Source organism: Papio anubis, chromosome 2 (genome assembly GCF_008728515.1).
Source record: "Papio anubis isolate 15944 chromosome 2, Panubis1.0, whole genome shotgun sequence".
Classification (NCBI taxonomy): Eukaryota; Metazoa; Chordata; class Mammalia; order Primates; family Cercopithecidae; genus Papio; species Papio anubis.
The window spans coordinates 20,672,532-20,689,507 of NC_044977.1; the positions used below are offsets into that span (position 1 = coordinate 20,672,532).

A 16,976-nucleotide genomic window follows, 5' to 3' on the forward strand; every position below is an offset into this window, starting at 1 on the left:
TGTAGACTAAACTATGGGAACAGATAGACATAAGTGTTTCTTTGCAAGGACTCCTAGTTGTATTGCCTGGAACTTGGGTCTTCTGTAGATCACAGGATGCTATGATGTCTCCAGAAAAGAGGCATGGTAATGTTGCCTTATGAAGAGCAGGAACACAAACGCAGACATTTCTCTCCCTCCATACTCCAAATTCATATCGGCGAGTACCTTAACCTTCTGTTAAACAAAACCCCAAACAACCCTAGGCCCCTTGGACTTATAAGTTGCTTTGATTGTATCCTTAAGAATTATTCATCAAATTATTGTGCAGTATTTAGCAATTTTTATTCATAAAATATGTAAGCAAAGCAAATCCTTTAAAGAAATGTAAACAATAAAGCAATTTGCCATTTGCCTGAAATTAAGATTTCCTTTCAGCAGCAAGTGGACTTAGCAGTGAAAGAACATTGAATTCAAAAGTCAACCTGAGTCAGCTGATAATATTTTGAGAGTCTCAGATTTGCTCAGGGCTTTTGGGAGATAAATAATTTCCTTCTTTGGGAAGTTTATAATTAAATAAGAATGCAGAACGCACAAAAGATAGATATTTTGTAAACAAGTGAAAAACAGAAGGATGACAGCTGTCAGTTTGGTATGGATGGTACTAAGCAGGAAAAAAAATTGGAGTCAGTTTCTTGATCACTGAGGTATTGCATTAACACTGCTAGTATCTAGTCTAAGACAACAGAGTCTAGTGCTACAACAATGGCAGCCATTTTCTGAATGCTTACTATGTATGAGATGCATTAGTCATTCTACATATATACAGCAATACAACACATGCAAACCCTAATGAGATAAATCTTATCCTAATTTTCAGCTGAGAGCAATGAGGCTCAAAATACTTGTACTGTTACTGTTTTTGCTTTTCAAAACTTTAAAACTGGCACCAGGTGCGGTGGCTCATGCCTGTAATCCCAGCACTTTGGGAGGCCGAGGCAGGCTGATCACATGAGGTCCCGAGTTTGGGAACAGCCTGACCAACATGGAGAAACTCCGTCGCTATGAAAAATACAAAAATTAGCCGGGCATGGTGGCACATGCCTTTGTCATTGTCATTTGCAATGAGAGATTGTTGATACAAAAACACCTTTGTCATCTACAGAAATCACACTCATGTGGGGTATTTTCACATGAAATATTTTCCAGAGATTAAATTTTTGCTAAGAGGCCTAAAAACAAAACAAAACAAAAAAAGCCTGTAGAACTATAGTGAACTGAAAATGGAAAAAAAGAAATCATAGCCATCTGGACTTTGATTCAAATGGGCAATGCATTCCACATTCGTTCCAGGCCATTGCCAAAAGCCCTGTGCTTTGGCCAAGTCTGATTGCTGGAATTGTCTCCATGTCTTTTTATTTCACAGTTATGTACACTGAAGCTCCATTTTTAGCATGCCACAAATACAAGCTACTTTTTTGGGGTTTTCTTTTGGCCAATATTTTGTGATATTCGACAAGTTTCAAGGAAATTATTTTGCACTAAATTAACGTGGGAACTGAAAGGCACCTTTTTGTTTTGGTCTCATTAAACCCTATATAACAAAAGTGACTTGTGGTGGTAAAATTTCTTCTGAAGAAGCACATTTTGTCACAGATGAATGACATCATAGGTCTAAGAGAAATGTCTCATATTGATTGTACATAGAAAATAAAGTTTAAAGTTTCAGGAAACAGTTATTTGAAGTAAGAAACTTCAAATAGAAGTTTTGGAAGATAAAGTTGAGGACATTTTACAAATACTGGAACAAAAAGTCAAACATGAGAAAATGAGAGAAAAGAAAGTTGGAGAATTATTCCAGAGAATATAGTACCCAACTAGTAGGAATTCTAGAAGAGAGAACAGGAAAGGAGATAGAAAATTACCCTGGAAATTGTGTAATAAATGTCCCAGTACTGAAAGATATGAGTTTCCAGATTGAAAAGACCTACTCTGCCCAGCAAAATGAAAAAAAAAAGACAAAGGACTAAAACATATGAGTTACAAAATTTCAGAGTACTGGGGTGATAAAGACAAGTCCTAAAAACTAAGAAGAAAATAATAGGTCCCATTCAAGGGATCTAGAATCAGAAAGCCATTGGACTTTTTAACAGTAACACTGGAAGTGAGAAAACAATGGAACAATTCCTTCAAAAGTTCATTATATCCTAATATTCCAGCTAAAGAATAGTATCAAAGTAAAACACAAATTTTAAAACATGTAAGGACTCAAAAATACTGCCTTTTATAGCTTTTCCTCAAGACATTTCTTAAGTGCTACAAAGTAATGGAGTAAACAAGGAAGAAGACTTGTGATGCGGGAATTAGGGGATTCAAAACAGGCAAAAGATGGTAGGAATTCCAAAAGAGATGGTGCCATTAAAAACACACAACAAATAGAACAAAGGCATGACTGGAGTATTTGACCGTCCTGTGAAAAGCTCAGTCTAGACATAGGGATTTAATTAACAGAAGAAATAGACAAAATGGTAAAAAATACTTGCATCTGGGGAACCAAATTTAGGAATAGGGAGGAAATGCTTTTGTGGTAATTTTAAAACAGTGTACATATATTTCTGATAAAAATGAAAATTAACTGTAAGACCTACCATATCAAAATGAATATCTAAATGGAATGCAGTCCAGATGACAAATGCAGTCAAGCCTTTTGGCCCCATCTAGGACAAGCTAGGTAAATGAAGCCTCACAGAATGCCATGCCTGGTTCTACCTGGGTAGGTGTAAATCCCAAAAAATCATCTTCCCCGCACATCCCCATCAGGAGGCAGCACGATCCAGGGGGCATTAAAAACATGGGTTCTAGAACCAGAAAGATTCACAGCTCACTAATGTGTGACTTTAAGGTAACTTAGCCTCTGTGAGCTTCAGTTTACTCATACATAAAAATGAGGATAATGCTATTTGTGAGGATACTATTCATTGTAGTAATTATAACTTCACAGGGGTATAAAAGCATCTGTGAGGATTAAATGAGAATGCATGTAAAAGCAAGGTGCCTGACATGTAGTAGTTATAAGTATTCACTAGTATCATATTTGTATCTCGAGAATTTTTTTAAAGAGTTTCTATTACTGGGGAATTTGACAAACACTGCCATAGAACTCTGAAGGCAGAACTCTTCTATGGCCACATACTTGCTTTTTGCTTGTGAAGATTATAATAAGGGCATAGCCCATGGGTTATTGGAAAGATTGAAAATTTAACAGGTAAACCTTTCTGCCTGCCATCAACATAGATCCATAGGCTAAGAAAAAAAAAATGTTAATATTAAGGTTTCATTGAGTCTGGAAAGCACTACAAAGCATTATCTCAGAAGAGTGGCATAATAGAGGATATTGTTTGACACCAGCAGTTTGAGAGCAACTGTAAAAATCAGCATGAGAAGAAAAAACATACATCAGTTCATTGAAAAGTGAAAAATGGGTTTCAAAAAGTGTGACCTGTGGTTCATGAGCAAAACTGTTGAGAGACAAGAACCTCCAACCTTCAGGATTGTAGCCTGAGACTGATTTCTTCTATAGTGAGAGGTGGTAATATCCTCAAGTGTAACCTTCAGATCTGGGTGGAGCAGACGCTTGCCATTCCCTACTCCTTTTGATCCTTTCTATAACCTTTCCTTCTATTTTTTGCCTACAATTTTGAACTGAAGTTTTCTTATTTCATAAACTTTTTATATACTCCTTACTGATTTAAAAAGTTGGTTTTCATTATAACAAAAGTCTTACAAACCTCAAGCAAACTGCTTTTTATATAGAAAGTCTACCCTATAGCTGTTGGTTTGAGTTGTGGAGCCGATTTTTACCCCTAGTGTCATCGTGAAATATTTCATCCCCATTCAGATGAGGGTTCAGTCAGAGGGAGATAAATGGACAAGTAGAATAAGAAAAATAGAGGAAGGGCTGCTCAACATGGGAAAGGAAAATCTAATCAGTTGGGGTAAGCTTGACTCCAAGGACACTGAAGGATTATGGGAAGCATTTCTGGATACCTGCCACATGTAAAGTTATTACGCTGATCTGGGAAAACCGATAAGGAGCAAGAGGGGAGACCGAAGGGGGCACTCAGAAGACAAAGTCAGGCTAAATCAGGGTATCAGCAGTCATGGGGTCATAAACTAGCTGGCTGTTACGCCATAAGGGGCATGTTTTTGTGTTCCCCCACTTCTGTGGGGACACAGACTCCGAAGTTGGGCTGCACTCTAATTCTGCAGCTGTTAATCACTTTCTTGCACTCCCTTCCTAAATGCCAAGCAATAGCAAAGAAAAATAAAAACGATATGGTTATGTGAGAGGGAATAATTGTTCTCTTTATAGACTAGTGGAGTTATGTACTTTTAGGTAGCCGTCCTTTTGCCCGATGAAAAGTTGTCAAACGGAGCAATCAAGTCAATTTCTTCTTCAACAAGGAAGGAATTGGTCTGCAGCTGCCCACACCTACCACAAACTAAATAAAATGCCTGACACTTTGGCAGCTTATTTTACTCCTTTCTACAAAGCCCATAAGAAGAGATGTTGAAAAGTTAATACAGAATATGCAGAGACCAGAATTTCACAGAAACACTATGAAAAGGGTATAATGGCTATTCCACATGCCTGCATCATTCAGCCAGATTGACAGTGTATAAGAAGTTGCTGCATCTATTCCAGGTAACCAGTGCCAACATTTTATTAAATCAACATAAACAACAGTCCCAAATTATCATTGCTGCCAGCTGTAGGATACACTTTGGTAGGTTTCAGTCTTAGAGGAAGATTTGTTCTTCAAAATCCTCCCAAGCCAGAGAGGTCAATAAAAGTACTTGAACAGATTAAGTGAATTTGATTTATCTTAATTACTAGACAGTACATTTTCCATAGGAAATTGTTAGACCACATGTAAGTCTGGCACACACAATGAATTCTTTAATTTTTCAGTAAAGTAAGGAGAGAGGTGAGTTCATTGGAAGAGAAGAGTAGGATTAAAGGGCTTTTTCAGTGTGCAGTGATTGTGTGTGTCCATCCATTTGCCCAGCCAGTTCATTAGGAAGAACTCGGTCCATCAATGGATTATCAAAATGTGTGCTAAAAACAATCTGAAAACAAATTGCAGACTGCGGACAGAAATTTAAAGACAAAAAAATGTTTACTGGGACAAATCTACTTGTTATGGAATTGACCTAGGTTTTAGTTTTCAGTTCCAGTTCTCTGACCAACTCCATGCATGGCTTTGAATATCAGAGAATTATATCATTTTACAGTTGAAGGAGACTTAAGAGAACGATAATCCACACTTGCTGTCCCAATAAGCAGTGGTGTAAGACTTATTAAGACACACTTTATCAGCTACTCTATTCACAGAACTAAAACTAATCATAGTGGTCTTTGCAAAGTGGTTTGCTGTAGATAGGAGACGCTCTTAATATTTTTCTTTTAGTTTAACAAGATGCAAACATTGCCTAAGGAGATAAAGGATTGGTGTTCTTGGGTAATTGTATGGCAGGAGAGGGTTTTTTTTTTTTTTTTTTTTTTAACTTTTAGGTTCAGGGGTACATATGCAGATTTGTTATATAGGTAAACTTGTGTCACAGGGGTTCGTTGTACAGATTATTTTGTCACCCAGATACAAAGCCTAGCACTCGTTGATTTTTCTGCTCCTCTCCCTTCTCCCACCCTCCAGTGGGCCCCAGTGTCTGCTGTTCCCCTCTTTATGTCCATGTGTTCTCATCATTTGGCTCCCTCTTATAAGAGAACATACAGTACTTGGTTTTCTGTTAAGTGGGCTTCATCCCTGGGATGCAAGGCTGGTTCAACATTCGCAAATCAATAAACATAATCCAGCATATAAACAGAACCAAAGACAAGAACCACATGATTATCTCAATAGATGCAGAAAAGGCTTTTGACAAAATTCAACAGCCCTTCATGCTAAAAACGCTCAATAAATTCGGTATTGATGGAACGTACCTCAAAATAATAAGAGCTATTTATGACAAACCCACAGCCAATATCATACTGAATGGGCAAAAACTGGAAAAATTCCCTTTGAAAACTGGCACAAGACAGGGATGCCCTCTCTCACCACTCCTATTCAACATAGTGTTGGAAGTTCTGGCTAGGGCAATCAGGCAAGAGAAAGAAATCAAGGGTATTCAGTTAGGAAAAGAAGAAGTCAAATTGTCCCTCTTTGCAGATGACATGATTGTATATTTAGAAAACCCCATTGTCTCAGCCCAAAATCTCCTTAAGCTAATAAGCAACTTCAGCAAAGTCTCAGGATACAAAATTAATGTGCAAAAATCACAAGCATTCTTATACACCAGTAACAGACAAACAGAGAGCGAGATCATGAATGAACTTCCATTCACAATTGCTTCAAAGAGAATCAAATACCTAGGAATCCAACTTACAAGGGATGTAAAGGACCTCTTCAAGGGGAACTACAAACCACTGCTCAGTGAAATAAAAGAGGACACAAACAAATGGAAGAACATACCATGCTCATGGATAGGAAGACTCAATATCGTGAAAATGGCCATACTGCCCAAGGTAATTTATAGATTCAATGCCATCCCCATCAAGCTACCAATGAGTTTCTTCACAGAATTGGAAAAAACTGCTTTAAAGTTCATATGGAACCAAAAAAGAGCCCGCATTGCCAAGACAGTCCTAAGTCAAAAGAACAAAGCTGGAGGCATCACGCTACCTGACTTCAAACTATACTACAAGGCTACAGTAACCAAAACAGCATGGTACTGGTACCAAAACAGAGATATAGACCAATGGAACAGAACAGAGTCCTCAGAAATAATACCACACATCTACAGCCATCTGATCTTTGACAAATCTGAGAGAAACAAGAAATGGGGAAAGGATTCCCTATTTAATAAATGGTGCTGGGAAAATTGGCTAGCCATAAGTAGAAAGCTGAAACTGGATCCTTTCCTTACTCCTTATATGAAAATTAATTCAAGATGGATTAGAGACTTAAATGTTAGACCTAATACCATAAAAATTCTAGAGGAAAACCTAGGTAGTACCATTCAGGACATAGGCATGGGCAAAGACTTCATGTCTAAAACACCAAAGGCAATGGCAGCAAAAGCCAAAATTGACAAATGGGATCTAATTAAACTAAAAAGCTTCTGCATAGCAAAAGAAACTACCATCAGAGTGAACAGGCAACCTACAGAATGGGAGAAAATTTTTGCAATCTACTCATCTGACAAAGGGCTAATATCCAGAACCTACAAAGAACTCAAACAAATTTACAAGAAAAAAACAAACAACCCCATCAAAAAGTGGGCAACGGATATGAACAGACATTTCTCAAAAGAAGACATTCATACAGCCAACAGACACATGAAAAAATGCTCATCATCACTGGCCATCAGAGAAATGCAAATCAAAACCACAATGAGATACCATCTCACACCAGTTAGAATGGCGATCATTAAAAAGTCAGGAAACAACAGGTGCTGGAGAGGATGTGGAGAAATAGGAACACTTTTACACTGTTGGTGGGATTGTAAACTAGTTCAACCATTATGGAAAACAGTATGGCGATTCCTCAAGGATCTAGAACTAGATGTACCATATGACCCAGCCATCCCATTACTGGGTATATACCCAAAGGATTATAAATTATGCTGCTATAAAGACACATGCACACGTATGTTTATTGCAGCACTATTCACAATAGCAAAGACTTGGAATCAACCCAAATGTCCATCAGTGACAGATTGGATTAAGAAAATGTGGCACATATACACCATGGAATACTATGCAGCCATAAAAAAGGATGAGTTTGTGTCCTTTGTAGGGACATGGATGCAGCTGGAAACCATCATTCTTAGCAAACTATCACAAGAACAGAAAACCAAACACCGCATGTTCTCACTCATAGGTGGGAACTGAACAATGAGATCACTTGGACTCAGGAAGGGGAACATCACACACCGGGGCCTATCATGGGGAGGGGGGAGGGATTGCATTGGGAGTTATAATACCTGATGTAAATGACGAGTTGATGGGTGCTGACGAGTTGATGGGTGCAGCACACCAACATGGCACAAGTATACATATGTAACAAACCTGCACGTTATGTACATGTACCCTAGAACTTAAAGTATAATAATAATAATAAAAAAAGATATTCAAGTCATTCCCAACTAGAGGACTTCTAGGTTAGTAATAAATCGAAAGTAAGTACTGGGGAGGGTAGATGAGTACTGATTCAGCTGGATACCAATATCTACATTTTATTTTAGGAGTAAGGGGTAAGAGAGGGATCCCTTAAAGAGATGAAATTTGCTTGTGTTAACAGATCTCTTTTGCATCATTTGACTAAAACAATCACATCTCCCCGCAAATGACACCCCCTTCCCTGTGCACATATGCAACCACAGTGCACTGCAGCTGGTAGCCAGGCTGGGGAGGCCCCCTGTGCCACCTTTGGAGCTGCACCTAGCACCCTAGAACAGCCATGCGGCTCTCTATTGACAAGAACATCTAATGCCAGGTGTGGAGCTGAACTCTACCGTTAGCAAAACAGCTGCTAGATGGTCCTTTGGACAATTTTTTGAGCTTCTGCAGGCTAGATAAAAACCTGCTTATGTCATAAAAACAGGCAGGAGAAGGTTGGTATACACTGTGAAAGGAAAGGTAGGGGAATACTCAACTGTCACTCTGTTTCAGGATTAGGGTGTGATCATTCAGAATTTGTAACAAAAGCACTCTATAGATCTCTAATCCCTGCCTTGTTTCTCCTGGATTAAGTGTTGTAACATGAAGCTCTACTCTACCCATGTCGGTGTGTAAAGTTTAGCCAGTAATTATCATCTGAATTCAGATCTCATGTTTTTTAGTCAGAACAAGTGATGGAAAATGCTACTAAAATAAATGATTTACATGTATCTCCTAGTGTTGGAACACAGCTGTAATAATTCTTTCAGAAGCTTTGATCCATCTTACAGTTATTCAAATAGGAAATTCCAGAACCTCATGAGGGTATTTTAACAGCTAAAATTCCAAGTTTATCTATTTCAAAAATTCAATTTTACCATACACTTTGATTCAAAATTTCCCCCAAGCATTGAAATATGATCAGAGTTGTGTTTTTGTTTGTTTTTTTTACAGCTAATAAAAGCCACCTGGTGGCTGCATCCTGTACATACCTCCTCTTTATTTTACGGTGTCTTTTATTAGTGTTAATCTTGGATCATGGTTGGGTAGAAGGAACACAATGGAAAGAAACCTTGCCTTAACAACTTAAGGTAGTATGAAAAAACCTTTTCATGCTATTTGGACACTAGTGATTTTATCATTCTGGCTGAAGCCTTGCTATCAATAGTAAGTTTGAGAACTACTTGTATGTCACCTAAATAATGTGTATGGATTTGATTAGAAAGAAAAATACTGTTGTTGTTTTTCCTTTCCTTGTTGGCTTACCCATTCCATTCTATTCTTTATCACATTCTAGTCCCAAGTATTCTATGAAGGCTTCTCTCCTAAATCACAGAACTTCGGTATCAATCCTACACTTACTTTGTATGCTTTTTTAATGCTCTCCAATTGTTTAACAGGTGTTACTTTTGTTTCTCCAGATACTTTTAGGCTTCAGAAATCTCAAATTAATTGAAATAATTTACCTCATTTTATTTTTCCATAATTCATTATTTTTTCTAATGGAGATTTCAGTATGTTTTAATATTTCAGCCCAAACATTTTTGCTCATTGAATAGATAAATGAATCTCTGACATACCTGGTAAGAGCGATGTGAAATTCATTCACAGGCTCATCAGGGGGCTAGGATCTACTGAACTCCTTGACCACCATAAAGTTTTTCACATACTGAGGACTAAACAGTGTTCATGAAAGCACCTTTACATCCATATGTATTATATTTTTCCCAAAATGGAAAAATGTTCTTTACTTCAGACTACTGATTTACAACTCCTAAGTCATGATCCATTAGTTAGAGACTACCAATATAATCCTGGCCAAATCATTTATATGAAAATTAATGATTTTGGTATCCTGATGGATTTCATTGAACCATACCAAATTCTTAAAGTAATATTAAGTAAGCCACATATAACAGACACACTGAATGGCCTCAGATTAGTGCCAGTAGTAAAATTCGGCATGGGATCCTGATTTAGGAGGCCCTAAATTTGATTTAACATTGCTTTTTCCCAAAGCTAAATCTAGACAGGGGCTGGGCATGGTGGCTTACCCCTGTAATCCCAGCACTTTGGGAGGCTAAAACAGGTTAGTCACCTGAGGTCAGGAGTTCGAGACCTGCCTGGCCAACGGGGTGAAACCCCATCTCTACTAAAAATACAGACAAATTAGCCGGGTGTGGTGGCGGGTGCCCGTAATCCCAGCTACTTGGGAGGCTCAGGCAGGAGAATCGCTTGAACCTGGGAGGCAGAGGTTGCAGTGAGCTGAGATTGCGCCATTGCACTCCAGCCTGGGCAACAAGAGCAAGACTTTGTCTCAAAAAAAAAAAAAAAAAAAAAAAAAGTCTAGACAGGCACTCCTCTGGGTTTTGCTAGTCTTGAGGTAAGGATAGTTTTAGGGGTCCTCCTCAGAAGGCCCACTGATGAAAGACAGGAGTAATAAACAGGATATATGATGAGAGTAGGATAAAGAGGGCCATGCTCTCTTTCAGTGTGAAGCAATTTCCAGAAACAGCTAGAATGAGTCCTAAAACAATTACAACCAGAAGCTACATGTGAACCCCATGACCTGTGATTACAGAATAAAATGCATCTTAGCCCTGGGGCACTTTTCTCTACCTACCTCACCAGGCAGGTCAGATGCCCAAATGGCACTCTTGCCAAGACATTAACAAAAAGTTATTTTTTGTTAGCTTTATTCCAGCAATTGTTACTTAATATAAACAGGCTCAAATATTAAAAGTGATTATTCCAACTAAAAGCCAGAATGAAAACACAAATGAAAAGTGGGAGCAAGTCATCCTCCCAATTACCACGCCTCAGGGTCTCCCCATCTCCTGATCTAGCTTATAAGATCCTCTGCCACCCTGGCTTCCCATTCTGTTTCCTCTGCCTCCATCCACTTACCACTACTCATGGGGACGGAGGTAAAAATAGCCTATTTTTCACTGCACACAACCAGGCCATTTTGGCCTTCCATGTACTGACATATACTATTCTAATACTCTTTCCCTATAATCACCTGGCTAGCTCCTTCCCACTCATCCTTCAAGCCTCAGATCAGGTGTCACCTTCTTCAGGAAGATTTTCCTAATTTCCGCTACGTTGTGTAGCGCCTCCTGCCCTGGGATCCCCTAGCACCTTGGGCATACTCCATTCAGAGTTCTCGCTACTTTGTATAGAATACTTGGTCATTAACTGCCTCCCCTCTAGCCTTGAGTTCAAGGGCAGCCACCATGTTTATTCGTGTGTGTAGCCATACTTAAGAAATGTTTGCTGAATGGAAATGCAAATGCAAACCTTTTACAAACAAATTGGGTTTAAAATGATACTGGAATAACTGTATTCAACATTCAGGTCATGAGCTAATAGGTGCACTGAGAGAAGATCTGAGGACAGTCCAATTCAGAAAAAAACCGCAATGAGCATTGAGAAACTGGATGCCTTTCAATGACTGTACTGTACTTTACAAGTCACTTTTTATTATGTGGAATAAAGAGCAGAAAACGGAGAAGCCAAGTTTCATATGCACAAATTCACCTATTAAAAAGTTCAAATTAAGTGACCTTTTCTTTCACTCATTTCTTCAAATATATTAAGCCTGTAAAAACAGGCTTCCTCCTCCTCTCAATCTAAGGAAATGCTAAGGAAACAGAACCAAGATCAAATGGGCTTTTACTGACATATGCTTATTTTGGCTAAAAATCTTTTAAGAAAATCGGCAGTTGTAAAATATATCTTAAAATGGAGAACTTTAAAGAAAAACCCCATGCTTGTGAAAGAAGTATCCCTTTTGCAGTATCGGACTAGTTTGTACACAGTGAACTGCCTGCAGTGAATTAGATGGTGCTTCCTTTTCTACAGAAAGATTACAAGAGTCTCCCTAGGGTCAGAGCCAAAATAGGCTCTTTTGAGTGTCACTATCAATAACCAATTCAATTCAATCGATTGATGACACTGTGAACATTATGAAAAAAAGAAAACTTGGAACTTCCTTACTACATTTCTAGAAATGTCTAAGACCCTTTTCTTTCAATAATAAAATGAACTAATAAAATGTTGGATATTTTAGATTGAAAAAAGAATCACAAAACTGTACAGCAATACGAACAACCTGGTATCAATGTGTAATAAACAGGGATACTTAGAAAAGTTATCAGATAACACTGTTAAAGATATGTAACTCTTGTAAAACTCGATTTCATTTTATCCATGACAAAAGGTCCCAAAGCAAAGAATTGCTGTGCCTGAGACTAGTCTGTAGTTATTTTAAGTATTAACTCTTAAAAACTTTCACCTACATTGTGTCACAAGACTTTCCTTTCATTGCCCTCTCCTTTCCAGCATTTTAATTTTTTGGTGCTTCCAATCTAGTTTACATCATGCACAGTCATTACTGATCCACAGACTTAGTATTTAATATCAACATTTGGCATCGAATTTTTTTTTTAAAGATGTCATACTATTATTAACAAAACCATCTTGCCAGCAATTTTAAACCCACCAGTAATTCAAATATTTGCAAAACATGACTTTAGAGGTATCTAGTGCTATATATAGAAAACCCAAGAGTGAAATGGAAGGTGGAGCCACCCTCAAGACAGAGAAGATAATATAATTTCTTTCCTTTGTCGTGGTTATAACTTTTGCACTCTCAGAATTTGCCTGGAATAGCACTGGTGGCTTACCTTGTGTTTGGTTTCAGATTTTCTACTGTGGAAAAGGTCTGATTGGTAATTTGAATGGACTTGTTCTTCCCACTGAATGACCCATTTTCTCTGGATATAACTTCATATTCTGTAAAGCGAAAAAAGCCAACAGATACTTGTCTTTATTTCTTGGTTGATTTAATTGCTCCTGAAGCTATTAGCATAAAAAAGCCACTCACATAAAGTGGGCAATTGAGATTGAAGTTCTAGAGACATACTGATCTTACACATTGGCAATTTTCATATGGGGATGGTCAGCAGATGAAGGTTCCAGAAGCATTTTAGGATTTGCTCATTGACCATTTCTGCATTTCCTTTACCAGAGGCAAAGGAAGGGCCTGGTAACTGGTGAAGACCCATGCCATGCCTGTGGTTGCTTTGGAGACATAGCCTTTGGTTTTGTTAGGTGAGTCAGATAGTCTGCCGCTGCTACAAAGCCCCATTTGGGGAAAGCACTGTATGAAGAGTGGTGCCTGAGTAGACATGTTCTCTGCTCTACAGGCTTTAGAATATAGTTGGGGGAAAGGCTACTGGATACATGGTACTGCTGCAGAAAACTTTGAGTTGAGCATCACAGCAGCAAATAGCAGCTAATCAAATAATAAACTCTACTTTTCATTATTTTGAACTATAGGAGTATTTTGAACAATAGTTCATTATTTTGAACTATACGGAGTAGTGGGTTTTTGTACCCACTGCCTACATAAGTTATGCTTCCTTGATTATTTTCCTTGCATTGAGAAACAAAATACTATCCTTAAAGTCTGTGTAGAGGTCTGCCTAAATTTCACTTAAAGGCACATTTCTGTGAACTTGCAGGGCTCATCAAAAGGGAAAGAAATTTAGAATAAGAGAATGCCATTCACACATTTGTTCATTGGACTTCCCTGCTCTCATTTGGGACTTAGCTTAATGCATGTGATGAGATGATACAGAGAACTAAAAAAGATCCAAAAACCCAAACAATAAACCCCACTCAAAATCAGCTTCATTAATATGAAGAAATACACAAGTACCGGGCATCAGATAAGGTGAAAAGACTGCCAAAGTCTGGCAAGTTATATTAGGGATTTCTGCTATTAGCACAGAGTCCAGTGGTGTGAGATGAATATTGGAAATAAAATAAAAAACTAGAATAACCCAGATAGACCCCAAATCACCAATTCATATTTGGGGAGGATTTTTTTTTTCTTTCTTTTGAGACAGGGTCTCTGCTCACTGCAACCTCCACCTCCTGGGGTCATGCTATCCTCCCACCTCAGCCTCCTGAGTAGCACACCACCACACCCAGCTAATTTTTTTTAGAGACCGGATTTTGCCGTGTTGCCCAGGCTGGTCTTGAACTCCTGAGCTCAAGCGATCCACCCATCTCAGTTTCACAAACTGTTGGGATTACAAGCATGAGCCACTACGCCCAGCCTCAGGAAAGATTCTTAATTGCATATTTAAAAAACCCCAAGAGGAGAAGGATTTTTTCTGAACAATTTTGTATGACCATTCTTCCGAAAATTAAAAATTACACTGGAAGACAGTGGCCATGGATTCTGGATAGTATCGGTGCAGCTATTAAAGTCCTGATGACTGTTACCTAGTACTGTCCCTGAGACTTCTTTTGGATCCCAAACTCTCTCTCAGCTGGCTCTCCTAACAGACTGGAAAGGGAGAGGGGAAGGGAGAGAATTGTGAAGTAAAATCTGTCCATTTTATATTTTTTCCTCAGCTGTGAAGGGATATTTGTTAGAAAAAGATGGAAGGACTTAAAATGCAAGTAAAATTGATTAAAAAAAAAAAAAAGAAACCAAACAGCTTAATGGAAAGAGACAAATTAAGCCACTTGTCTTGAACGTGATCTCAGTCTTCCCATCCATACAATGTTAATATCTCTTCATAACACTACTTGTGGGGATTAAATTAGGTACAGGTGGAAAGTGCCTGATAGTATTTTTCATGGATTTTGTTCAACAGGTGGTACCTATTATGCTGCTGCTTTTATTATTATTTATCATCCTTGAGTTGTGGTTTGAAAATGACTAGAAAAGGGTTAAGATTCCAATAGGAAAGGTTCACGTGCTGCTAAATCACCAAAAGAACAATTTATATGACACTCCAGTTGCTTATGCACCAAAGCAACCACCTTCAAAAAGCATCTTTGGCTTGGGACATTCCTCATCACTGTATGACATTCTTCTTAATATTAACCCTGCCTTTTAGTAGTTGAAACATCTATTGCATGTCTTCTCTGATTTCCATTTGGCTCAAGTTTTAACAGCTGATTTAATATTTTTTTAAATGGAAGATCAGAATTCTCAAAATGGATCTAGAAGCTTCCTTCCTAATTAAAAAGAAATTTAGAATTTCAGAATTCTAGCTTTTGAATATACATTTGTCTTGTGCTTTGTAAATATATATTTCCCATTTTTAATCCTTTCAAGTGCTAATGCCTCTTCATAAATCCACCAACATTACAAACATTGCTCCTACCGATAAACATTAACAATTTCTAGTTTATGCTGCATATTCAAATATCTTATTTAATTTTCTCCTCAGGATAAATTGATAACAATGAGGATTATTATTATTACACGTAAGGAAACTAAGGCTCAAACAGTCTAATTTTATACACAAGTTGCATATCTAAAATAAAGCTGGTCTGGGATTTAAGTCTATGTCAGCATGCTCTTGGACTATCAGATTATGAGGCTTATAACTAACAACTTAAAGTTGCCCTAGGATCCAGACTATGGCCAATTTTTTTGGTGTACCTTTTTCTACTTCGGTATAGAAGGGACATGTAGAAGCAACTGAACCTGGATGTCTTCACTGGAGGTGAATGTGTGTCCCCATCAACTCAAAGAAAGAAGCCAACTCAGGCAGAAGAATATAGTTCACTCTATTATATCTCAGTACCTTTTTGTAAAGTCAGTTCAAGTGATATAATAATTAATCTCTATATTATCTGAGCTGCTGGTTTGTAAACAATCGCATTTGAAATCAAGTGGTATTTAAGGGAACACTAAAACAAAATGGAATGAAAAACCAACAGGATTTTAGGGCAAATGCTCCAATGTTTAAATATGGACTAGGTGAACTATGATTAAATACAAACTTAATTCTATTTAGGAAATTCTGCAGCTAAAGAGATGTGGTCCTTGTCCACGAAAATTGTTACAAATGCTCTGTATCATGTGACAGATCTCAAGCAACTCATTAACATTTAGTAACAGCATTACAAAAGCAGTTTGGTTAGATAGATAAAGTATACTGTATCCATGATTTTTGAGATTAAACATTTATACAATAAAAAAGGACAATTCTTCAGCTTTAAAAAGTTAAATTGTATATTATGAATATATCCAAGTTGATATGTATTCGATAATTAAATGTATTAGATTAACCAGTTCTACCTCAATGTTCCTTATCTTTAAGGCAAATGAAATTTTATAGATCATTTAGTTTCATGAGAACTAAGCCTCAGATGATCACAGGAACTCCTTACTAGCACAGCATATGAAGAGTTTTAGACATTTTAATGGATGCAGATAATCAATACTGACAGATTAATTGATTTTTAGATATCGTAGTACCTATTAGCACAGTCCCAAGGAAAGAAGCAGGACTAGGCAAATCTCTAGGAACCATGGGTAGTAGTGGGTTCTTTCTCAAAACAAAGGGTAGCTTTGCATGAGAAAGGGAAACTCACAAAACATGGTAAAGAAAGCTAGTTAAGCAAAGATAAGCTGCTTACACTGGAAGTTGCCCAGATCCAGTGGTTCTGTCTGAGGAGACATAGCTGCTGTTTTCCATGTACAGTAGGAAATGTTTTTGGCAGAACCTGAGTCCCTGCATACTCTACCTGGTCCTGTACACTGCTCCTCTCTCTTCCTGATGGCCTTTTAGTTGACTCCCCTATTCCCTGCCTGCCTGCACCAGGTACATGGCAGGAACTTGGGTGGCAGGAATTCACCTACCATGCTATTTGCTATATCCTCTAGCCGATTTAGCTTGCTAGTCTTTTTTCCTCCTCCTCGTTGGACTATCCTCTTTATTATGGAGAATCAAACTGTTGTATA

General features: G+C 37.9%; 1 protein-coding gene across 16 annotated transcripts in view; it reads right to left on the reverse strand.

The window, feature by feature from the left end:
- Nucleotides 1-16,976, reverse strand: part of ABI3BP (ABI family member 3 binding protein) — a 248,598-nt gene that overhangs the window by 5,945 nt on the left and 225,677 nt on the right. For all 16 annotated transcript variants that reach the window (XM_031662974.1, XM_021933977.2, XM_031662969.1 and 13 more), the window contains one exon: nucleotides 12,886-12,994. In XM_031662974.1, the coding sequence (XP_031518834.1) occupies nucleotides 12,886-12,994 (109 nt within the window). The remainder of the gene's footprint in view (nucleotides 1-12,885; nucleotides 12,995-16,976) is intronic.